The 25076-nt window shown below is 41.6% G+C and overlaps 1 protein-coding gene and 1 long non-coding RNA gene across 3 annotated transcripts; one reads left to right on the top strand and one right to left on the bottom strand.

The window, feature by feature from the left end:
- Positions 1 to 1313: 1313 nt before the first annotated feature.
- On the bottom strand, positions 1314 to 16877 carry tead3a (TEA domain family member 3 a). Its single transcript, XM_077606649.1, has 15 exons — positions 16824 to 16877; positions 12478 to 12706; positions 8889 to 9128; positions 7608 to 7672; positions 7414 to 7476; positions 7239 to 7301; positions 5999 to 6010; positions 5383 to 5493; positions 5239 to 5282; positions 5082 to 5143; positions 4585 to 4718; positions 4338 to 4508; positions 3962 to 4102; positions 3733 to 3885; positions 1314 to 3448 (listed from the first exon to the last, which is right to left on the bottom strand). The coding sequence occupies exons 1-15, from the start codon at positions 16875 to 16877 to the stop codon at positions 3335 to 3337; spliced, it is 1656 nt and encodes a 551-aa protein (XP_077462775.1). The 3' UTR covers positions 1314 to 3334.
- Positions 16878 to 17973: 1096 nt separating this feature from the next.
- LOC144081142 (uncharacterized) lies at positions 17974 to 23270 on the top strand. 2 transcript variants are annotated; one of them, XR_013302985.1, is made up of 2 exons: positions 17974 to 19123; positions 21927 to 23270. It is a non-coding gene; the product is annotated as an uncharacterized LOC144081142 (long non-coding RNA). The 2 variants fall into 2 exon arrangements; XR_013302979.1 differs by having other exon boundaries at positions 19457 to 23270.
- The last annotated feature ends 1806 nt before the right edge of the window (positions 23271 to 25076 follow it).

Genomic DNA, 25076 nt, shown 5'->3' with positions numbered 1-25076 from the left:
TTTCTACATTTTGTAACTGCATTTCACCTCCTGAAAACACATCTTGCCGTATAGTAAAATATTCATTAATGACAGGGGTCAGATGAGAAAGATTGTGAGATGAGTTGTTTAGGTTCATCTTTATTTATGCTCGATTCTTTGGAGATATTTATCCACCAGATAACAAGTGTTCAGGTTGACATTTGCTGTTATGACGGGTCATCATGACTCACTACTCTGTGATCTTCTCCACCCATTTCTTTCTGCCGACCCAGACAGTGAACTAAGAATTACTCACTTAAATAAATTCCTCTTGTAAAAGTTTCATTTACTTTCCAGAAAAGGTCAGATATTCAGATTTCACTTCCATCGCACACTAATCTCGATTATTAATCGTTGATACTATTTATTTAGGTCTTTTGCCGATTAAACGTAGCTTATGGAGAAGCACCATCAATTTCGTCACACGCAGTTTCTGCGTGTGATGACAAGTAGGCTTTTTTGTGTTGTGGTAATGACGACATGGCCTATGTCCGATTATTATTATTATTATTATTATTATTCAAACAGAATAACGCCTACGCTGCAGTTTTACGAATGAGATTGGCCACAGCAGGAGCAAGCTTTTCAAAAACATCGTTATAAGGCGGATTAGATTTAATGAAGTACAGTAATGGGAGTATGCTTTTGCCTATGATGAGCAGGACTACATTTTCCCACCACACCCTTCACACCTGCAAAACAACAATCAAATGTCGGGGCTGTAAAGTTACAGTAGTACATTGAACGATGGCTGTCATTTGGGATGCAAGAAATAGATTTAAAAAAAAGTTTTTTTAATTTTTTAATTTAAAATCATAACCTACCGTCTACACCAGAGACTTTAAAAGTGTTGCAATACATATCCCACTGGCTGCCTCAAGTGGCAAAGCAACGTGTCTTTTCAGTTGTACTTATTTCCTAAATACCAAATGCTGATTAAGATTTTTGTTTACTAAATCACTTGGACGCAACTAGAGCATGACATTCTAATAACCAAACTTGAATAAAAACAATAATGGTCTTTAAAATTAACATAGATAGAAAGACATTGTTTCAATTTTAAAATTCAGTTTGTTGCAAGTGTGCCTGCCCCTCACAATATAGAACGGGCACTTAAATTTTAGCACTGCCAATTTATGACATAAAAATAGGTCAAACAGCAGATAGTCAAATCATTTTAAAAAAAAATCACTTCATAAATTTATCCCAAAAGCACCAGACACCAATCCATAGCTACTTCATCAGCTGCATTGTTAGAATTGATGTCATGAATGATAATCCAGTAAACGTGATGCAATTGTGCCACCTAGCAGATTTATTGCTCAGTACAGTACACAAAACACTGAAAGATTTTTTTTTTTGCATAGGCTAACGACACGTTTAATGTATTAAGCAGATGTGAATGCACAAACAAGGATACAACAAAAATGGTAGCCCACGGCTCCACACAGTGACTGAAAAACATCAACATGACACATCATTGTTCACATAATTGATAATCCTGCTCGTAAATAAGCGTATGGTATTCAGCCAACACATCTTGCTAAATAATGGTTAAGAGTCAGAAATTACGAGGGAAAAACTAAAATAAGAAAAACAAAGAAAAAAATAGAAAAAACTGTCAGTTCAGAGGACTTTATCAGTGTACTGTCCGTGAATGCAGCATGGACTGTACCTGCATCATATTGGCTAACATTAAAACAAAAACAAACAAACAAACAAAAACTTTTAAGAGTGTTAAGTCTTGTTGTGCTGGTAAAACAATCATTCACTCGTACAAAAAAATGAGGCTATTAATACTCAGCTCACTTTGGCCTATAAAAAGTACCATTACAAATGTAGTGTACACATCCTATATTTCAGTGCTCCTCAGGTCAGGGCTTTATGAAAGCACATTTGAATCCCAACTCACACAGAGGTAGAAATAATGTAGCAAAGGCAAAAAAAACCTTTTAGAACGCCAGCGCCTTTGTGTGAATTAGTTTGTTGGCTAAAGCAGTCGTGCATTTAAGATATGATCTTTTCTCACTTCCAATCAACTTAAAGGGGGCAACTTATGACATACTTTTGTTGAAGATGTGATTTCCCATCTTTTCATTTGTCACGATTCCCTCAACTTACGTACATTTGAGTGATTCAGGATATGGTGTCATACAACACAACCATGTGCGGTCGATTGGTCGCCGGTCTTTTGGTCGCGGTCTTTTGGACCGCGACAACGGGCGACCAAAAGACCGACGACAAAACAAGGTAAAACAACACGGTCTACGCATCAATAAAAGCCAACAATGGCCATGAGCAGTTTCACTGAGCCGACATGTGAGTGTATAAGAGTTTGTATGTACATGTATTGTCCCTTTAAGAAGCTACGTCAGTCAGGGTCTTAACAAGTTCTCCAACAAAAAACAATAAAAGTCCGGGAAATTTGGAGCTTTTTTTTGCCTAATAATTACTAGGGCATGACTAAATAGTAATTTGCAGTTTGTATTTAGGGAATTTGGGCAACGATTTAAATGGCAATTATCAATAACCTTCCGGGCGACCAATCGACCGTGTACCCAACACAACAGCTGACAAGGGCATTGAAGTCATAATGATAGTAATAGTAACGAAAAAATGAAATTTAAAACAACAACAAACACTCTAAAATGGCTTTATGACGTGTATACAGCTCTGTCCAAATGCCATGTTTTTGTGATGAACAAAATAAGACCAAAGATAATAGTGATCCCCCATTATTTATGTCACATATAAGCTATAAAACATGTTTAAAAATAGGGCTGTGACAAAATGTCAATCAATAAGTTACTAAAACAGTTCATTTTGGAATTTGATGATTTTGTTCATGAGATGTTCTAGTATTCTAGCTCTAGGGTGCTATTCCTGAAATTTTGGCTTCATCGAATGTCCATTTATCTTTACCACAATTTTTCGTGAGACTATAGCCAAGTTCAAAGTTTTTACTCACTCTTATTAGTTACATCAATTACATTTTGGCTTTACTGGGGATGAAGAGGCTGACTTTAAAAGCATTGCCTCACAAATGTCCACCTTGAAACAATTTTTCACAGTATTCCCGCTTTTCTGCGTTTTGCGCTTTTTTTGCATTGTGACGATCTTTGCGGTACACCATTAAAAACGGGGGGGATACTGTATTGCTTTGAGTTTAGTGTTTAAACAACGGCATGTGGGCTTGACAGCACAGTAATGTGAGGCTTATACTGTTTGTCTCAGTCTGTGCGCTACAACAAGGTTGGCTGATAGACAGTTGTCAGAGAGACAAGACAATCTTTATACGAACGACCGTTATGCACTAGTCGTTAACTAATCGGTAAACGTGGTACTGTGCTCCGTGTTCACTGGTGGATACTTCAAACACAAAAGCAATGCACAACAGTGTCTCCTGGGTCTCTCTGTTGGACACCACCTGGTGGAAGTAGGAGAAAGTGTCAGTGAGAACGTGAATCTCAGATCAAATATTTTTTGTAACACCTCTCTCCGTAAATGTCCCATATTAAGACCCAGAGACCTGCGGCTAGAGCCGGTGCGTTTAATAGTCCAGAAATCAAGTCTTGTCTTAGCGTCACACTTTTTTTTTGAAGGTGTACCCCTTTGTTCTGAACTTCGTGTGGTGAGATTCAACAAGGGACAGACATTTCTTTTTGTTGCTCGATTAGCATTAACTCAACAACGGCAGCCTCATCAACCAACCTGTAATATCGTGAAGTTTTCCAAAACGCTGTTCATCATATATTTCTCTGGCAGATGCTTGAGCTTGTGGATGAAGTTGATCATATATTCACACATAGGGGAACGGTTGATGCGGAACACATACTTTCCTCCCTCCAAATGAGCGTACTCCGTCTGCATTGTGGCGAGGAGACAGTAATTATTAGGATTTTAAGATGGCGTAATTTTAGTTTGTAATGTTCGCGCTTACCTCAACCTTCTCCACCACTTGTTTGCCAAAGGAGCAGACTTTTGTTGAGACACTGATTGTGATGTTCTCCGTTCCACTGTACTGGCTACTCACACCATAGAATGCACTGGAACCTTCTTCAACATCACTACTCAGATCTGCCTAAATAATTAAGATAATACAGCTATTTTACAATGTGGGTCTTTGAATACTAAAACTTGTCATTGTAAATAATGAAATAACCCAAATTCTAAACTGGAATGTAATTTCCCTTATGATTTTGTGTGGTATAATCCCACAAAACACAAACATTAACTCTTGTCTTATGCAATAAATAAGCATAGCAAATCCCAATGTTGTATATCCTCTCAACCCTACAGTAGAGAAGGGTACTAACCCAGAACTTGACAAGAAAGAACGCATTGTGAAGCCCTTTCTCATAAAGCTCCTTTAGGCCTCCTTTCTTTTCAGAGAACTTGTCGTAAATCTGTCTGACGTCTATCGACTCCAGTACGGGGTCACTGTAGCTGGGGTTGGATGGGCCAATATGCACAAACAGATGCTTATACTACAAGAACAGAAGAAACAATGAAAAGGGTAGAAAACAAGTAGAAAAGGCGGACATTAACGCCCATTGACAGTACCATCTCTCTGTCTTTCTGAGTCTCCATAAAAGCAGAGTACTCCAGAAGCCGTAGTTTTGCTGAGGCAATGGTTCTGTCCATCCACACAGGCGCTGCGATAGCTGCTGGGCGAGGAGGGGCCAGGGGCTCATAGTCTGCCAAACAGATGGAAATGTGCTGCCGTTAACCTTAGATTTCCTGTCATAAATAAGGCAACCATCATGGTGTATGTGGTAGTAGTCAATTTAAAACACAATACAAGGAAGAAGTAGGTAAGAGTTAAGAACATAGTACAGTAAGCAGGTCTCAAAATATAATTGGCTCCCGATTGCCCAAGGCAAGAGAAAAAAAATCCCTGGGCAAGCGTCATCAATATAATCATTTCTGGGATTGACATTTGATGTCATTACTTCTCAGGATTAAAAAAAAATTCTTGCCGGCCCTGAAGTTACCGTTTTACATATCCACTTATGCCTGTGCTACTCTACATTTAATCAGAATTTCATGTTTGCACTTACTGATGGGGGCAGGAACAGGAGCTACTAGTGTTGTGTATGGTGGTTGTGCAAAGGGCTTGATGCTAAAAGAAAAGAGGTGATTAAAGACACCGCAAATTTCAGTTGACAAGATTGTAATTTCACTTCAGCGATCATGTTATGGAAAGGGGATACTTACTCCTGAGAATGTCCAGGCTGTCCTGGTACATGGCCGGGCCAAAACTAGACCAAAGAAACCATCGGAGAAGGCAAAACACACGACTGTATTACTGAATCTTTTATCCAGATGTGAGAAATGTAATTTGCGTGTGTGTCTTCTTACCCTGACTGGCGGAGGGAAAGTAGCTTGGCTTTTCATCACACTTGCAGACACAATCTGAGCTGATGAAAGGTTGGCCACTGTCTGTAGTGCTTTGTCTTTGGAAACCTGGTCCTGAACACGAACAAAAACATTGCTGTTCCATCTCAACAAATTCAGACATTGACCGAACATTCCAAAAAGTCACATTCATGGCCACTCCTGACAGCAAACCAGCCCATGTAGACAATACTCCATCCATCCATCTTTTTTTTTTAAATACATCTTAATGTTGGTCAAAATAGACTGAATATCACATTAACAGCTATGGGGAATTTACAGTCTTCAAATCCTAACATGCACGTTTTCAAATACTTTAGCGGGATGCAATAAGTACTAGCAATTCAGAACAGAGCGCAAAGCAGATACAGTGAGATGCCAAAAGCCTTTGGTGCTAGTAGAGAAAAAACGGCAGCCACCACCATTACTGTACTGAAGCCACTTCAGATTGAAAAATATATATATACATGAGCAAATATTTTTGCTATTGAAGTTGCACTGCATTCAGGGCAAGTGTTAACTGTGAGGCCAACAATGAAGCACAAAAGCAAAATACTGTAGTAGTGTGACCAAAACTTACCAAGTTCATGGCCTACGGCAAAGAAAAAATATCATAAATTAAATAAACATTTCAGCATCATTAAGATTTGTGGGGCTGTTTGTCAAAAAAGGGAACCCTCGTGCTGTACTTGTAACATACACAGTATAGTCCAACCACACTAAAATATAATGTTACATGATAGAATAAGCCACTGTCAAGTAAGATTAGAACAGAAACTGACCACTAACAGGTACTTAAATATATTTGGCTGACAAAGAATGTTGAGGGCAGGACATGGCAAAACCACAAGAAAACTTTAAACCAGGAAAGATCTGAAGAGCTGAGGGAAATGCCCAAGAGTGTGAACTTGGAGAAATGCATGGGCGAGGGCTCATCACAACTCCCTGCACATTTGTGCGTGCATGCAGAGTCATGTGACATTTGTCAACCAAGCCAACAACTTAATCTCATGCAAGCATTCCAAAAGTATCACCGTGCATTATGAAATAAATAAATAAATAATTCCCAAACAGATGATGAAAAATCAACATGAATTCAGATCATGAAAATGAGCAGGATTGGCTTTTCACTAATCCACTTTTGCTGGTCAGTTGTCACGAGAACCCTTATCTGACAAGATCCTCAACTCTGGTGTGTCGAGTGTCTCTCGCGCATTTCAGGCCATTACCCTGCCCAATACCACACCTTACTTTTCGTAACCCCATACCCCCCGCCAAAAATAAAACTTAACCATTGTCACCCTGTAAATCTGAAAAATTAAGTTGTCTGATCTTAAAACCGCTCCATTTATATTTGCTGTGGCAATAGTTATTACAAAGAACGTACACTGCTACACACGCTAACATAAATGAAATGGCAGTGTAAGTGTCCATCCTGCATCGCCCCTCCTACATCCTGTATCTTTAGAATAAAATATATGAAGGTGATATTTCTGGTAAATTATTTAAAAAATACAGTTACATTTATAAAATGAATGCATTTCAAATAATTTACAATTTTAATAGCTCGTTAACCTTTTATTAAGGCCCATTAAAATTTGTCTATAGCAATGTCCTACTATTATTGATGGAGTCTCAAAGCCATGATTATTACCTATTCTCGTCACTTACTGTGCTTAAATGACCATTTGCAAAAATGCTCTAAGTTGTTTTTAAGTTTAATGTAGTGAAGTCAGCCTCCGCTCATTGAAAGGGTTAACAGATTGTTGTGACATGCAGAAGAGAGCTGGAAGCATGGCAGAAACATGGAGCGCGTGTACCTTCAGCTTAGAGTGAATCTCACGAGACTTTCGTTTGGCCAAGACTTGCAGGTGACTAGAGACCTGAAGGTGGATGTCAAAGTACGAAGGCAGCAAAGAGGATAGGATGAAAAAGAAAAAAAAAAGAAGACAGAACATAAATAAAAGGGGTGAATTTAAACCGGCGAGTGCCCACCTTGATGCTCGCCTGGTATTCACGCACCCTCTTGCGGGCCAGAACCTGAATGTGACTAGACACCTAATGGCCAGGGTTAGTATTAGTAAATATATTTTATTTTTACAGCTGGAGTTTAAATGTTGGGGTGAATACTCAACACAAGATAAATATTACTTATAATACAAATATTGTAACATTTCTGGTGCACATACCTGTTTGCGCGTGCGTGTCTTTCCTGTTCGTAGCTTAATATAGCGAGCTATCAGCTCATTTCGGCCTAGAATGAGAAAGAAATGATCATTTTTACCAAAGAGCTTGTTTTTAAAGTACTCAGAATTTTAAAATATTATCGTCCTCTTAAACATCAAAACCCAACTATCAAACACCCTCAATATTGGTGTATACGTCCGATCTCATTATTATATCACCAGTGCATTTTAGGTGACTGATTTTCAATTAATAGTTAACCAACAAAATGAAAATATAGTTGGAAAAAAGATTATACATCAACTACAAAGAGCACAGTGTCTGATACAGTTCTATACAATCAAACAAAGCAAAACTATTTTGTGTCAATTCAAGCTGAACCTGAAACGAAGCACTATATGGCGGTCAGAGTAAATATAGTCTATGACCATATGGAGCATTAAGTTTAGACTAGTGCAGGTCTAGTACACCGCCTTGAATTGAAATCAAAGTTGGTAGTTGTTGCTGGCAGATGTCCATGAGATGAAATAAAAAAACTGAATGGAGGTCATCATAGTTAATAGGTTTCCAAAAATGTGGTTAGGACAAACTGCCTGGTCAGCTATTTCTCGCGCAGCCCACCCCCTTCATCAGAACCACACCCAAGCAGCTGCTCTACAAATCACTGAGGCTGCTGCAAAAAAGAGGAGGATCATGACCAAAGTGACGTAATCAAGCCTGACTAATCTGATCCAATCCAGACTTTTTCGGCACACACTCACTAACATCATCAACATCACTCTCTCTCCTTCTGGGAAGTCTTGTTGCTGAGTCATATCAGCTCAGACAGTTTACCAGAACTTGTCCAAATCCAAGGAATGCGGCTGACTAAAAAAACACAGCAGTCACCTGTATTCCCCAAAAGAGGACTTAGGACTGGACCCTACCACACATTTCATCAGAGCAGGCGTGTCAAAATTTGTAATGTGGGAATAGAGGACACATTCACTGGAATTTTTCAAAACAAAAGTAAAAGTTGTTGCTAAATGTGCCCAATTGACGGTGCAATGATGACAACTTTAATGACATTCTAAATTGGCAGCTACTCACACTTTCATAGATATTGATATGCTTGCCAACACCAAGATGTTTCCGGAGTTAAGAAAACTGAAATTAAATAAAGTGCTTTTGCAGCTTTCTTTGTACAATGCGTACGTGCAGCAATCATTCCTTTGAGTGAGCAGGTGTTTTCAAATAGATAAATGCCAAATGAAAATTGATGACTGGAAATATGTTCTTTTCCTCACCATACATCTTGCCCTCATCTGAAAGTATAATCTTCCTCCTGCCGCAGGGAGGGTAAATGGCCAGGGCTTCCTGAAAGCTCTGCTCAATGTCTGGACTCCAAACCCCCTCAGGGTCACCGTCCAATGCCCGGTCTCCCCCGTCACCAAGTCCTTCGCCATCGCCGCCACCCTCCTCCTGCGCCCCATCAGGGCTGCTACGGCAACTCCACTCCGACGCAATGATGACGGCTCCAGCCACACCTTGAAAACACAACACATTTCATATAATGATGAGATGGAAATGTTAAACTAGACTTTTAAGAATGTGTGAAATTTGTTTTAAGGTGATCCCCATCTTAAAAGCTACATAGATTTGTATCACATGCTGTTCCATTTTTGCCATTAGTATGAAAAGGCACTATGAGAGGGTCACTGACATAAAACAACCACATACGATTCTCTGACGCAATGGTTAAAAAAAGTAACTTATTCACTCAAAGAACCTGTTATGTGAACAATGGTATTGAAGAGTCTTTTACGGCTAGGATACATTCTTTATTTATGTACTAACATTAATTGGCCAAACCCACAGAGCTCCAGGACAACATTGGCAATAATTATATCATATAGTAATTGTATTATGCTTCAGGTCATTAAACAAAGCCAGAATGTATACAGAGCTGTCAATTTCTGCCAAAAATTAGGGATTTTAATAGCATCTCTAGTCTGAAGTACATAGGATATCATTAAAATTATACTCAACTTTTGCACAGGTAAGCGAAAGTAAAAAAAAAACATCTCTGCTTACTGCTTAATTTCCAGATATAACAGTAACCTTTAAAAAAAAAGCCCCGGTTAAACTAGACGAGTATAAATCAAATCCATTTTAAGTTACAGAATAAAAAAAAAAAAAAAACTTGACCCCTCGCCCTGCACAGGCAACATGAGGAAATTACACATTCTTCTGTTATTGTTGAGGATGCTCCAAGTCTCCTGAGCAGACATCTTTAACAGAACCCCGACTGGTGTGTAATGTTTTCCAGAGTGCGGCTAACATGGTTCACGCCACAGTCGGGCCACATAGGATCAGTGTGGTTGCACAGCTTCCCCTGCTGTGGTGCAGGATTTCTGGACACACTAGACACAGGGCTTTCCTATTTTCAATCACTGGCGACAGGACTCTGCTGTTACCATAGAAATTAGGTAGGCTCAGAGCGACATGGTCAGGAGAGAGAAAAGTCTTAAAGAACATTGTGATATAGAGGGGGAGGGGTATGTGACCGAATTAAAAGTTGTTGTGCAACAAGGTCTTAAAAGTAGAAAGATGTAGTTTCCTCCAAGTCTGTTTGTGCTTGTTGAGGAAATGGCACTACTGAAAGCTTAGAATAAGCTCACTAGGTTTTGTTCAAAAGATTCCACAAACGCACCTTCATTCACTTCATGTTTTACCCCTGTGGGTTCAAGTTCACTAATGACACACTGTCATCTGCAGGGCAACAGCTTGACTTTGAGTGCTAGTAATAGTATATGCACTTAAAATGACTACACAGGTTCTTATTTGATCACGCTGGTGCTCATTCTAGGCCTGTGCTTAGGTTAGCACCAGCTCTCTGTTTCCACAAAACAAGCACCATGCTGAGTTACGTCCTGGGCGAGACCTGCTCAGCGTGGCCCCGAATTTCCCCACTGCCACTGCTCCCCACATTGGCTAGTCGATGGCTCCCAGTAAAGAAGCTTAGCCGAGGCAAACAGCATTGTCGCCGCGATGCCACCGCATCGACGAATAAGAAGACACATTTAAAAATTATATATGAATAACTGTCTACCTCCCTTTTTTCCATGTTTGGACTCAGTGCTACATGGATGATTGAGTTACTGGACCTCTTGCCTACTTAGTGGGTGAGCCATTGTTATAGCTACCATTTGAATCAATTCGACGCAGCAATCAAACTGGAAGTAAAAGTAAAGAAGAAAATCGAAGAATCTGGGCTCAGGGCTACAAAGAATAGCATGGGCTACTTGTGTTAAATAATCTCTACTCGTATAAAATCAGATTCTTTGTAACTAGATGTAACCAAATGAGCACACCGATACATTCCTGTGAGCGTGAATGGTTGTTTGTCTCCTTGTGCCCTGCGATTGACTGACCACCAATTCAGGGTGTCCCCCGCCTCTGGCCTAAAGTCACCAGGGATAGGCTCCAGCACCCCCACGACCCTAGTGAGGATCAAGCGGTTCAGAAAATGAGACGAGACCCCCAGAACCCTTGCGAGGATAAGCGGTACAGAATGAATGAATGGACAAAATATTTTTCGATCACTCTGTTATTGTTTTTTGCAAAGCTTTTGTGTCACATTGTATATCAGAAGTAGAAATGCCCAGAGGAGAAAATAAGTGTGTTTTGTCTAAATATTGCCAAGAAAATACATTGTGTACTACATGCATGGTCAGTAAATGTTTCTAGCAGTAAATTGTATGGGCAGCCCGGTGGGGCAAGTGATTAGTGCGTTGGCCTCACAACTATGGGGTCCTGGGTTCAAATCCAGGTCAAGTCCACCTGTGTGGCGTTTACATTTTCTCCCCAGGCCTGTGTGGTTTTCCTCCGGGTACACCAGTTTCCTCCCACATTCCAAAAACATGCATGCTGGGCTGATTGGACACTCCAAATTGCCCCTAGGTATGGGTGTGAGTGTGCATGGTTGTCCTTTGTCTCCTTGTGCCCTGCGAGCGTCTGGCTACCGATTCAGGGTGTCCCCCACCTCTGACCGGGAGTCCGCTGGGATAGGCTCCAGCACCCCCTGTGACCCTAATGAGAATAAAAGCGGTTCAGAAAATAAAATGAGATGAGATGTGTATACTGTACTAAATACAGTAGCTCCCTGTGGCTAAAGGGTCAGGTGTTTGGTGCAGCGTAGTGCTAAATAAAGCAATGAGCTCAGCAAACGTTGAAAAGAAACCCACGTCAACTACTGTGACAACAAGCTTCTTGCTTGAATGAAAACACCCCTCGGCCGCTCTTAGAATGGCTGATTGAAGCTTTACATTCTCCTTTTCATACGAGCTCTCTTTGCACTGCACAGCACGCAGCAAAGATCACACAAATGACTTCATTCGGAAACCAACTTTCACGTATGCATCTAAACTTTCTGAGCAGAGCACTCACATCTGCTAGCGTGAAGAAGAAAAAACCGCACACTGACGTTGCTTGAGAAAAGGCGGGCAGTAGCTGAAAATAGACCAAAAAGAAAGAAGACGCGAAATCACTGTATCGCTACGAAGCTCGGACACTGTTTGGAGATGAATTAAAACGGATTTAAATGGATCTCGACAAGTGACAGCTAACAAGCGGACATGCTAAGTGCTTAGCTCGCGTGCTAATTATACCACCAGCAAGTCCAACTAAAGTTGGGAAGACGCTTGGGAGAAAAGTTGCCCAGTAGGCGGGAGAAGCACGAAGCAAACCCCCTCAAACAACACGCCAAATTCTGAATCACCAAAACACCGGCGAGAACAATGCCAAACATTCCGGGTACCCCAAAACCCCCGAAGACTGAAAGTTGGAGGACACACAACAAAGACAAAGAAAGTTTGCTGGAGAAGAAGCGCTCACCTTGTGACGGCTTTCCTGCCTTTGCTGCCGCTGGGTTGGCCCACGGAGAGGGGCGAAAGAAAGAAAGAAAGGGGGAGGAAGGGGAAAAAGAGGTTCCCTTCTCGAGAACAAGATGCAAAACAATGTATTTGACAGCAAGGGAGGAATAGCCAAGTAGGAGTTTGCTATGAAATGAAAGTCCGTCGTGCACGTCCAGGCAGGGGCGTGGCGTCCCCAACACGCGCAAAAGCTAAAGTTTTGCTGGCCGGGCCCAACAACATAAACTCCTCCCATCATATTGACTGAATACTACTACTACATTACTTACTGTACAGAACACGCACAGGCACGCGCGCGCGTGTACCGACCCCGACACAAGTGGGATAAAAACCTGGCACAGTGTATTCGAGTAACTGCAGTGGTTAAAAGAAAAGAAACGAACGGGTGGTCTTTTAAAAAAATGTATTTGGGTGTTTGTCATGGGTTAGAATTTAACCAATGAGGGATGGCGAACAGGCGGCTCTTGAGCCGGTTGCGGCCTCACAGTGGGGGTCATGAGTTCAAATGCAAGTTGGTCCACCTGTGTGGAGTTTGCATGTTCTCTCCGGGCCTGTGTGGGTTTTCTCCGGGTACTACGGTTTCCTCCCACATTCCAAAGACATGCATGGTAGGCTGATTGGACACTCTAAATTGCCCCGAGGTATGATTGTGAGCGTGAATCTCCTTGTGCCCTGCGATTGGCTGGCCACCAATTCAGGGTGTCCCCCCCCCCGCCTTGTGTCCGAAGGCAGCTGGGATAGGCCCCAGCCCCTACAACCCTAGTGAGGATAAAGAGGTTTAGAAAATGAGATGAGATGACACACACACACACACACACACACACACACACACACACACACACACACACACACACACACACACACGCAAATGATCTATGGCTTTCGTGCAGTCACATTTTTAAAATATGTGAATTTTTTTGGGCACTCTTGCGAAAAAAAAATTGTTCCTGACCCCCAATCACAAAGGGAGTGAGTATACCAAATTCCCATGTGGCACATTAAAATTGTTTCATCAATGAAAGGTATTCAAATTCACCATTCTAATTGTTTATGCATCTGAGCTGAAAACGTAAAACTAAAAATCTTGAGTTGCATTCAGTCATATTCGTTCTACATGTAATGAATGTAACAATTTCAGTTTACAGTACAGTAGAGTAAAGTTCATGCAGTAACTGGATCAAACAATGAAACATATCAGCCTGGTTTAATCTTGTTTAATGATTTACATCATATAAGGAGTAGGTGGCAAGAGGAGGACATCCGGATACTAAATCAGGTAAATATAGCAGAGGCACATCAGCCTGTTGGCAAACTGTAGCAGGATCGATGCGAGATTTGAAAGTTTTAAACCTTATCTTGGCTTGCAATGAACTCATTGAAGCAGATTAAAGCCCTGGTTGCATAGAATTTACACTTGGGCCCTTTTTCGCTCACTGCAACCAGATTAGAGCCAGCAAAAAAAATACCAAAGTTTGCACTGGTGGCTAAAACCTGGCTTGTATCACTCGTTCCCAAATTCTAGTGAAAGACACAAAATGAGTGTTAAGACCAAAATGATGACTTGGCCCCTGTAGAGAAAGGGTTGTTGTTGACATGATGTATTGTGGAGTTGTTAAACATGTATATGACCACTAGAGGTAAGTATTTTCCTGTCATGTTAGGCTTTAAAGAAAACTAAACCAGGAGGGAATTAGACAATTTCCATCATGGTTTGATTTGGTTTTACAAGGACTGAGAGACCAGTAACATACTGTAGTTTTAAGAGAGGTAGGGGGGCAGGGGGGTTCTCGTACCACTTGGCCTTGGCCTTTTTAATGCCTCTTTTCAGCTCACCACCCTGCAGCAATACACTGACGTTCCGGGAACAGGAAGTGAGACTGGTAATGCGGTCTGTGAACACCAGGAAGGCTGCGGGCCCTGACGGAGTACCTGGGAAGGTGCTCAAAGCCTGTGCTGACCAGCTGGCTGGAGTCTTCACAAATATTTTCAATTGTTCCCTGCAACTATCCATCATTCCATCTTGTCTGAAATCTGCCACCATCATCCCTGTCCCCAAAAAGCCAACCATTGGCAGCATGAATGATTATAGGCCTGTTGCCCTCACGCCTGTGATCATGAAGTGCTTTGAAAAGTTGGTAGCCCGCCATATCAGGAATACAATCTCTCCCTCAATTGACCCTCACCAGTTTGCTTACAGGGCAAACAGGTCCACTGATGATGCTATTGCCATTGCTCTTCATACAGCACTGAGCCATCTGGAACACCCTGGGAACTACGTGAGGATGCTCTTCATTGACTACAGCTCAGCCTTCAATACCATAAAACCGGACATTCTGACTGACAAACTCTCCCACCTTGGACTATCCTCTTCAATCTGCTGCTGGATAAAGGACTTCTTGACCAACCGCCCACAGACTGTTAGACTTGGTCCCCACCTCTCTTCCTCCATTACACTAAGCACTGGCTCCCCTCAAGGCTGTGTACTGAGTCCTCTTCTGTACTCCCTGTACACCTACGACTGTGCACCCACCCACCAGTCTAACGCCATCATCAAATTCGCTGACGACACCACTGTGGTCGGACTCATCTCAGGAGGGGATGAGTCGGCTTACAGAGATGAGGTCAATAATTTGTCTTCGTGGTGCTCGGTGAACAATCTCACACTGAACACCACGAAAACTAAAGAAATAATCTTGGACTTTCGCAAACACGGCACAGATCTGGCCCCACTCCTCATAAATGGAGTATGTGTAGACAGGGTCCAGTCCTTTAAATTCCTGGGGGTCCACGTCACAGACAAGCTCTCATGGTCTACAAACACCACGGCAGTGGTGAAGAAGGCTCAGACACGACTCCACTTCCTCAGGGTGCTCAGGAAGAACAACTTGGGCTCCAATCTTCTGAGAACCTTCTATAGAACCACTGTAGAGAGCATCCTGGCGTACGGCATCACACTGTGGTACGCTGGAAGCACGGCGGCAGACAAAAAGGCCATGCAGAAAGTGATTAACACTGCCCAGAGGATTGTCGGCTGCTCTCTGCCCTCACTTGAAGACATTGCCAGCCCGCGTTACCTCAGCAGAGCCAAGCACATCATAGGGGACCCTTACCACCCTGGTCACAATCTGTTCCAGCTGCTGCCCTCTGGCAGACGCTATAGGTCCCACAAAGCTCGGACAAATAGGCTTAAGGACAGTTTTTTCCCCACATCCATCAGACATCTAAACTCGCGCTAACATACACACATTCCCTTCTGCGGCATATGAATAGATGTTTGGTTGGTGATCTGCCGCCTCCTAGCTGACTTGAAGGAAGGTAAGTGGCAGACAGTGTGCGGTAATCGAGAGGTAAGCGACCTGTATGTAATCGAGAGGTAAGCGACCTGTATCCACAACAGCGGAATGACAAATTACAAGTCCGTAACTTACACTTATTTAGGTATTTTGCCGATTAAACGTAGCTTATGGAGAAGCACCATCAATTTCGTCACACGCAGTTTCTGCGTGTGATGACAAGTAGGCTTTTTTTTGTGTTGTGGTAATGACGACATGGCCTATGTCCGATTATTATTATTCATGCCAAAGTAAGATGATGAATGTTTTTTTCGCTCCCCGTGTGAGTTGTAAAGGCCTCAGTGGAGATCAGGTTTTTAAGTTTACTCAATTCCTGTTTTGAGAAAATCATATGATAATCTAAATTGCATTTGTGTAATAAAAAAAAGAATAATTTATTCCTGTTCCATTTTGACTTTACTATAATTTTCCCACTTGATTTGGTCATTTGGTATTTTGGTGGAAGGCTTTTGTGAATAAAAAACTGAATGCAATAATGTTGAATTGTCAAATTTATAGAAAATGTAGATATCAGGTCAAAAGTAGATGAAAACCATATAATTATAATGGAAATATATGCTGATTTCAAATAGCATGGTGTCATCACATCTCAAAAAGGCCATTTTCATTTACTGTGATGCATCTTATCTTCTGCCAACGAGTCTGCAATTATCTGGATACTAAAGAGACCTTTTTTTTTCTTTTTTAAGTTTACAAACACTGTCCCAATTTTGTCCAGTACAAGCCTCTAAGTGTCCTAACTTCCTTGAGTCTTCTTTCCTGTATGTACCAAATCTTCCCTATAGGTGAAAGAGCTGGACTGCAGGTTAGCCGTTTTAATACCCAGATTTGTATCCTATGCAGGCATGATGTTTTAATTACTGCTGCGTGTGGACTGGCATTACCATGTTGAGAAATGCAAGGTCTTCTCTGCAAAAAACGACATCTGTATGGGATCGTATGTTGTTCTAGAGACCTGAATATCCCCTTCTGCATTGACGGTGCCTTTCCAGATGCGCGAGATGCCCATGCCCTATGCACTCCTGTGAACCCATACCTTCACAGATGGAGGCTTCTGAACTGAGCGCGGTCAACAACTTGTGTTGTCTTTGGCCTTTTTAGTTGAATGGCATGAGGTCCCAGTTTTGTATAAAAACATGGAATTGTGATTCATTTGACTACAGAGCAGTTTTCCGCTTTTCCACACTACATTTTAAATGCCCTGCCTCAGTAAGCTGTGCTTCTAGGTCCTGTATACAAATGGCTTCTTCTTTGCAATGTAGAGTTTCAGGTGGCAACGACGAAGGTTACATGGATTATGTTGTGAGTTGAGATGGTCCTTGTGATCAGTTTTTACTTTTTTTTTTTTTTTTTTTTTAAATTACATTCAACACAACAAACACAATGCTCAATTGATCTTCCCTATAGTTCCAAAAGAAATGCGTAAGCCATCTGTTTTGTGTGTGAATGAAAAAGGAATCCGAACTGGATCCTTGGAGCAACTACCAAAACCAGTTCTGCTGTCACCATCGATGTCCTTCCTGCTTTCTCTTACTTGCAAAGGGACAGAAAAAGCATGAATTGGACAAGTGCCAAAAGAGGCCGGCTTTCCTTGCAGCTGAAACTTATACTGAGTGAGCAGGAAGAGTCGTGAGGCAGCCTTCAAGAAAGTAAAGGACTCGAGCATTAAAAATGTCACATTTGAGCTTCCGCCCGCCTTTTGTCTTCGCACTTATGCCTCGTTTGAGCTGTACTGTACGCCCCTACCTTCTTTGGCAGGGGGTAACTGAAGAACTGGAGGACAGGAGTGGCGGAGGGGAGGAGCTTGGTGGATACTTTGGGTTCAGAGAGTTCAGCTGAGGAGAGAAATAAATTCATAAACAACAAAGGGCACGTGACGTCAGGTTTAAGGGGCTGTCCGAACTCTTGGCTGAATGTTAGCCTCCGTGGAAAAACTGGATTGTTAGTTCCACATGTGTGTTTGAGTACAGTACAGCTGTGTGTGCGTATCCGGGTGTATGTTTGTCTGTGTGTGTCCTATCTCCAAGAAAAGGCTCAAGGGGAGTCGAAGCAGAGAACGTGGACCCTTGTTTTCTCTGTTTTCTCCTGGGTGAGTGTTTCAAGGACTGCGAGAACCCTGGGAAATATGTGCATGAGTTTTGTGATACGTACAATACTGCCAATGACGAGCCGTGCTCAAGTGATTCTTAAAAGTAGATAGGGGGTGCCTTCCTGTTTTCTGCATCTTTTGACATGACGACAGGTCCACTGTAAGATCAGATTGGTGAACAGATGCAGACAAGCTGCATTTCTAGTTGAGGTCACCTATATGGAGCAAGTATAATCTGAAATTCCTCTCAAACTTTGACCATTTTCATGTATGAAGACCCACTAAATTCACAGCCAAGTGATCAGAGGCAAGTATTAGGTGACTGCATGACAGATCACATTGTACTCAGCAAAATCAACCAATAGCATCTGCGTGTCTGTTGTTTCATGCAGAAGGCGGCGTTGGCATCTTTAGAATCTGGCAAACATGGTCAGTAGGAACAATATGGCGTGAGCTTGTCTCTTGCCATCTGTCCATCACTGCTAGACAGTGTATACGTATAGAACAAGGCGAATGGTGTGTCTCAGGCGATTAACACAAATGCCGCCGGCAGCTGCGTTTGCCACTGTTTTGTTCCCCTGCATCTGCTCGTGACAATTCAAGTGACTTCTTACTGTAACACTCTTTCTTTCCACGCTTCCCCTCTACAACTCCTCCTCTTTCTGCTCACCCTCTCTTCCGACAGCATGTCCCTCCCTTCCTCTTTCTGTAGCTATACGCCAACCCTTCCTTCGCTCTGCTTCCCTCTTGGCAAGAGTGCCAAAGTGGGCAGGCAGATGGAGGCAAACATCCCAGGCCAGAGCAGAGGGTGATCCAAAGGCTGGCAAATGGTTCATGCGGATTTTTCCGACTGGCGTCCGTTGTGTCTGTTGTGTTTCCAATTTTGTGCCAAAGCACTGTGAGTTTGCCTCGGTGCCTCGCTCCGTTTCTTGTGCGCAGTACGCTCGATTCGCCCGTGCTGGTTTTCGGATGCACGTTTGTAGGGCTGTGTGTCACCCAGTGCATGAACAGTCGCACTCGCTTCAGTAGGAGGGGATTGTGGGAAAAAAAGGCGTGTTGCTCGCAGAGGGTGTGCTCTCGTCCTCTCTTTTCCCTTCTTCCCGCCATCATGGCCCTCTTCTCCTCCAGTCCTCCAACCCAGGCTGCCGCTCATATACAGGCTCCAGGTATTTTCCCTTTTTTCACCCTGAAACACTTTTTGCTGTCTATTCCGCCACCCTGTAATATTGCTCTCCAAGTTACTCTGTCCTTCTTCGTCATCTCGGGTCTTGTAAACGTGTCGCTCGTTGCCAGCTGCCACGCCGCACGCCGCCATTTTTGTTCGATGGTTAACGCAGGAGAAACTTTTGACAGCCTTAGAGAGACTCCGGGACACTTTGCTGCCTCATACATCCTTTCCTCACACTCTCTTGCTTCCCTTTTCCTCATCACGTCTTCCCCTCCCCTTCCACTCGCAGGCAGGCCAAGAACTGAACAATATTTTCCCTTTTTTTCTGCAGCAAACAGGTGTCGCGCTCTGGAATGGCGGGCATTGATATCGGTCCTGTTTGTGACGTTTTTTTTGTTAAGAAATTCATCGGACGTCACGATTTTGCTGCTGTTGAGTCAATACAACTAACTCCCAAAGGAATAACAACGTAAGGGGAATGAGGAGCGGGGTGCTTCTCTTATCACTGTGAGCTTTCGTGATAAGTAACACAATGTTTCTCATTCTCTTCATGCAATGTTTGCACTTTTGTGTTTGAGGAAACGGTTTCTGGTTTGTACAATCGAGTGGCGCAACAGTCTTTCGTAAGGGGCAACTGTACTGTTTGTCTTAAATTCACCCATGGAATATGTTTGATCATTTCCATCATAAAACAGGTAGAACCCAATAGACACAGAAAATCCTAAAGTTAAAGGCTAAAAGTGATTGTTTTGTGTGATAAAAAGTCTAAACGTTGTATAATATATTTTCTAAACCCATTGTGGAGATAACAATAGCGTTTGTTTCTAAGAGGGCGCTGTGTTGCCATGTGCCTAACATGGGCAGGCTATTGATCAAACTTGTGTGGCATTAGCCCCCCCATTGCACTTTTGAGCATTTAGATGCAAATAAATGCCTTCAGCAGACATTCCTTTTGCAGGCCTCATCACGTGAGACTGACAGGAGAAAAATCTAGAAAAAAAAGAGAGAGGCAACATGGGTGCGGGAGATAGGAAGAGAAATGGGAGTGGCAGAGCTCCCTCCCCGCCTACTCGTGTATCCTCAGATGAACTTGCTGTGTTTCCTCATAATAGTTCTCCTTATGGCAGACAGGGTGACTTCCTGATTGAAGCCCATTGCCTGATATTGTGGCTGACTTGTTGCTGTTTGTAGAAAGGCGACAGGAAGTTTCTGGTCCCCAACAGGAAGCTCCAGCTGTTTCATTTGACTCACGCCATGTCTTAGTCTGAAAATGGGTTTCGGTATTTGTGTGTGTGTGCAAACCCACATGGTGTGGCTTCTATCAAATAGCATAGCAATACATTATCAGGTAATATACAGTCTCTTTTCCATTAAACATGTTGCAACCACAATCCCTATGAAAGACAAAACACGGCAGACAAGTTTGATTCAATCAACTGTACAGCTAGAAATGTTTATTTGATCAATTTTACAATTTAAATTCCATGTTAAAAAAAACAAAAAAAACAAAAAATGCACTGTCAGCTGATTTTGATTCAGCTTTTATTAAAACAACATACAGGAATGGCTTTTGAGTTACGTTAACTAACCAGAATGCACGGAAGCCATATAATGTTTGATGATCCTCATCAGAGTTCCAAAACCTTTGTTGTATTTGTCACATTTATGACACCAGCATACTTATGCTAACTACACTAACACATAAACCTCTAAATGTATACATAAACAGTTTCAATAAGAGTGAACTAAAACTTCCCAAGCTTCCAGCTAATTGGATACCACAATGTTTTCTTTAGTAAACAACTAAATTAAATATACACAGATGCTAATATTGTCATCACCTAATGTTTTAATCAGACTTACGAAAACAAACATACAAAACATTACCAAAATAAACAGAAAATATCCCTGGCCAAATATGAAAAAGACAACAAGACTGCTGCCAGAGGAAAAGGAACATCCAGCAATTATAATGGGTCAAAATTTAGGTCTTTTAGAATAAGTAAAAAAAAAAAAGAAACCAAGAGAAACATAAAAATCAATAAGCATCTATCTGTTTTGGCATCATGCAGCACAAAACCCCACTTTGGCACAATGCCTGTGTAGGACCTACATCTGTGACCGTGTCAGCCCATGGTAGAAATGTGAGGCTCCATCACTTGTGACGAACTGCACGTGGGAACATCAGTTTGGGGGGGAAAAAAAGGTTTAATGCAGACCTAAAATGGCCGGTGCGCAAGTCGCCATTTTGTATTTCATTCTTTTGTTTCGGAGGGGAGTATCTCAGCCCTGTATCTGCTCTGAGGCAGTTGGCAGCAGCCAATTTGCAGGCTTGCCAGTATGTGTGTGCCTGTAACTTTATTTGAGAAGGAGCAACGGGATAGCCTGCAGCAATGACTACAGGGTTTGGCAAAATTGGAAATAAGCTCCCGTCAGGAAGAGTGTGAGTGTGTACTTTGTCCGTCAACCATGTCTCTGTCTGTGTGCTTATGGCTCTGGATAATTGTACTAATAATTAAATAATTATTTTGCTGCGGCTCTCTATTGACTTTTCTTACACTGCTGACCCTGCCTTTAGACATCTTGTTGCACGTATGTGATAACTATGAGGTATAACAGGTGTGCAGCAATAGCTAATGTAAATTTGTACAATACGACAATGGTTGAGTTAAATTTATTTGTGTAAGAAATAGTGAGATCTGGCTTAGTCTATGAGAATGGTCTCCATGAGAAAGACACTCAATGCATGAGAATTGAGAACCCTGATAACCCTACTGTCCGTTTCTCTTTTACCATCACAGGAGTGTGACCTTGATGGCGCCACCACGTCAGGCAACATGAATGCTGGCCTTGGGCCTGAGGTAGTAGATTGAATAGTTGTGAGGGTTGTGTAGCCTCTTTTCGAGTTAACTATGCAATCTACTGTCTTCCCCAAGGAGACAGCTTCCTCGGCCAATCTTTTTCCCCATGTAAAAAAAATGCTCCAATCTCAGCCTGTGGAGAGAGCGTACATAATGTTGATTGCTGTGACATGTTTCCTGTGTTTGCTCTCAAATGGTGTATTTGAACTGGGCTTTGTCAGGGTGAGGTAGTAGGTTGTGTAGTTTGGTGAGTGGGCTTGTAGCCTGCTCGGGTGATAACTATACAGTCTATTGCCTTCCTTGAGAAGCTCACAACCAACAAACTGATGACAACATTAGGAAACTACCACACACTGCCAAGGAAAATTGGCAAAAATTGAAGATCCTGTATGATGAATGATCATTATGTTGAATAAATGGCAATGGGGACATACAGTTGAATAATTTGTGGGGGCCGATGAGACCACTACCATCTCATCACTACCAAAGGGTGCCAAATTGAAGCATTTTATTTCGACACACATTTGAAGTGTTCAAGATCAAATGTATCGCTTATCGAGCATCTGTTAGAGCTCGTTTATGTTAGACAAGGCTGTCGGTTCTACACAAGTTGGGTAGAAAGCCTGATGTGCTCCTTAAAAGTGTTCAACAATTAAATACGATGAAAGTACTGCACGTGCTGCAACGTGAGTATTGCACATGTGGACCTTGCGATACAAATGAGACATCGTTCAGGCCTAAAGAAAACCAACAAACTGGATCAAATTTTACTGTCAAGTGATGTACCAATAATACCTTGATGATCGACGTACTGAGCCCCCTTTGCTCTAAACAGTTTAAAATCGGTCTCCTATATTCTGGAACAGTAAGTGGAGGCCATACTCAAATATAAGTTTACCAGTCAAGGTGATGAAGATACTGACTTCACAATCACGAGCCAGTTCATAACATGGCTTCATGTAATAAGCTACGTTTCCTAGCAATGGTTAATGCCTTCCAGGAGTCAAGTCAATAATTGACTATTCTCATCATACAGAGTCATTTATAGCAGAGAAGAACATTTCAGCACATCCATAACATGGGACAGAAAAGGAAACAGTGGATCAGAGAGATAAAACAGATATGAAATTTCTTGGCATGCAGGCTACATTGGCAAATTCGAAGTTTCGATCTCATGAGGGCACAATTGTTTAAAAAAAACACTGGATCACATTACTGAACTATGAATGTATCAGTGTTTGTAAAAGTTTGTCGATGGCAATAAAGTCATTTCAAAAAAGGTGACCTGCCTTGTTTCTGTGTAAATGTGGATTGATAACTTGATTGAACCACTTGAGAAGACACACACTTGTGTGGGAACAGTTATTGCATAAAATGATTAGAAAGGTGTTTAATATTAGCGGTATTTGACTTTTGCCCACAGTACAGCATAGCTTCTTGTTTAAAGAAGACCCCTTTTATTTGTAAATAAAAACAAAAATTAACATCAACGTGCCCACGTTCATTAAACCAATTGAGGGTTTTCTTCTTTTTTTTTTCCAAAGTAGAATGACGATAAAGGATCTAAAACTGCAATCAATGTAATATCAACAAATTTGATCAAACAACCAGCATTAATCAAAGTACCAGGAGTTGCTTACTAAAGAAGAAAATAGTACATACTTCAATGTGAAGATCAGTTTCAATGGGGAAATTCACAGTAGGCCTATTAGCCATAGAGTGGGTGAATTAAATTTTCAAAATTGTTTTTAGTACCTATATCGTAAAATGTCCAGTAGGTAAAGGTAATTGATTAGTTTTACCTGAGAAAGGTAACTACAGTGAAACGGTCCATAAACAAGGCCTACTCACCGATCGCTGCAATTTTCCACATTCAATATGGCGGTGACATGACGTATGATTCAGTGGCAAAAGCAGAGTGATAGCCCAATGGGCCCAAGTCTTGGGCGCTCTCTGGTGGAAGAAAATATATACATTCATGTTATGCTTGCTTGAAAGTAAAAAGAAAAGAAGGCACACCAGCTTGTAACTTGTAGTTTTCTCTGGTCCAACTCGATGATTCTTTAACCTTTTACTCACTAAATTCACTAGCTGTCATTGACGGCAGTAGACGTCTAATACATTTTGACTGCAAAGGGATGGCAGCAAATTACAGCCGCCAGACGCTCCCTGCCAAAATGGATTAGACATGTGGCACCGTCAATGGGACTGAAATATGAGCATTAATAGCTAGTCCTTTCAGTTTAAATTAATAGGAGTAATAATAAAAAGGCAATTATTATTATTATTTAAACTGTTACTGCAGGACATATTTATTTTCATTCATTCATTTTCCATTCTACTTATCCTCACAAGGGTCACAAGGGTAGCTGGAGCCTATCCCAGCGGACTTCAGGCGAAAGGCAGACTACACCCTAGATTGGTCGCCAGTCAGACGTAGGGCATACAGACAAACAACCATCCGCACCCCCAATGATACCGCCACCAGCGGGAATTGAGCCCACACCTGCCCACACTTAAGAAATCTTAAAAATGACTAATATGTCTTTAAGATTTTTTTAATATAAAAAATCACTTACCCGTATTCATGTTTACCGAATGAGTATTTGTTGAGACACAAAGAAAAACAGTAATAACAATCACAAGAACAAAACAGTTCATTCTACATCCAGAGACACCACACTGTGTTTATCAATTTGACTATCAAATCTATGCAAGCATTTATTGCTGAACCAGACAGTCAACATTCAGGTCCAGAATGTTGCTACACATCCTATTGAATGTCAAATTTCTATATCTTGAACCGTAAATGAACCTGTGGTTAATTTTACTTGCCACTTCCTTTATTTGTTTGCCTTCAAACATTGTGTCCAATCACTTCATGGAGGAGAAGACGCAGACAATACGCAGAAAAAAAAGCTCAAGTTAGGTTTTGAACCTCAAATATCTCAACCTCAACATCTCATAAATTCCATTAAATATTCTGACTGTATATGTTAATAAAGTAATAGGCAGAAATAAACTCTTTTCTGACAAACACATCTATAACGCAACACCACAAAGACAGGAAAACCAATCTATAAGGAGATT

This window comes from Stigmatopora argus, chromosome 1 (assembly GCF_051989625.1).
Source record: "Stigmatopora argus isolate UIUO_Sarg chromosome 1, RoL_Sarg_1.0, whole genome shotgun sequence".
Classification (NCBI taxonomy): domain Eukaryota; kingdom Metazoa; phylum Chordata; class Actinopteri; order Syngnathiformes; family Syngnathidae; genus Stigmatopora; species Stigmatopora argus.
This window is presented reverse-complemented; position numbering and strand designations above follow the sequence as displayed.

What these genes read in the sequence shown, in the direction of transcription:
- tead3a (XM_077606649.1), bottom strand. Translation starts at nt 16,877, where the DNA reads ATGGGCATCTCGCGCATCTGGAAAGGCACCGTCAATGCAGAAGGGGAT. An exon ending in AGATGAGGGCAAGATGTATG is followed by an intron (nt 7,673 to 8,888) that starts GTGAGGAAAAGA and finishes TTCTCATTCTAG; the next exon opens with GCCGAAATGAGCTGATAGCT. An exon ending in TCTTTCTTGTCAAGTTCTGG is followed by an intron (nt 4,103 to 4,337) that starts GTTAGTACCCTT and finishes TTAATTATTTAG; the next exon opens with GCAGATCTGAGTAGTGATGT.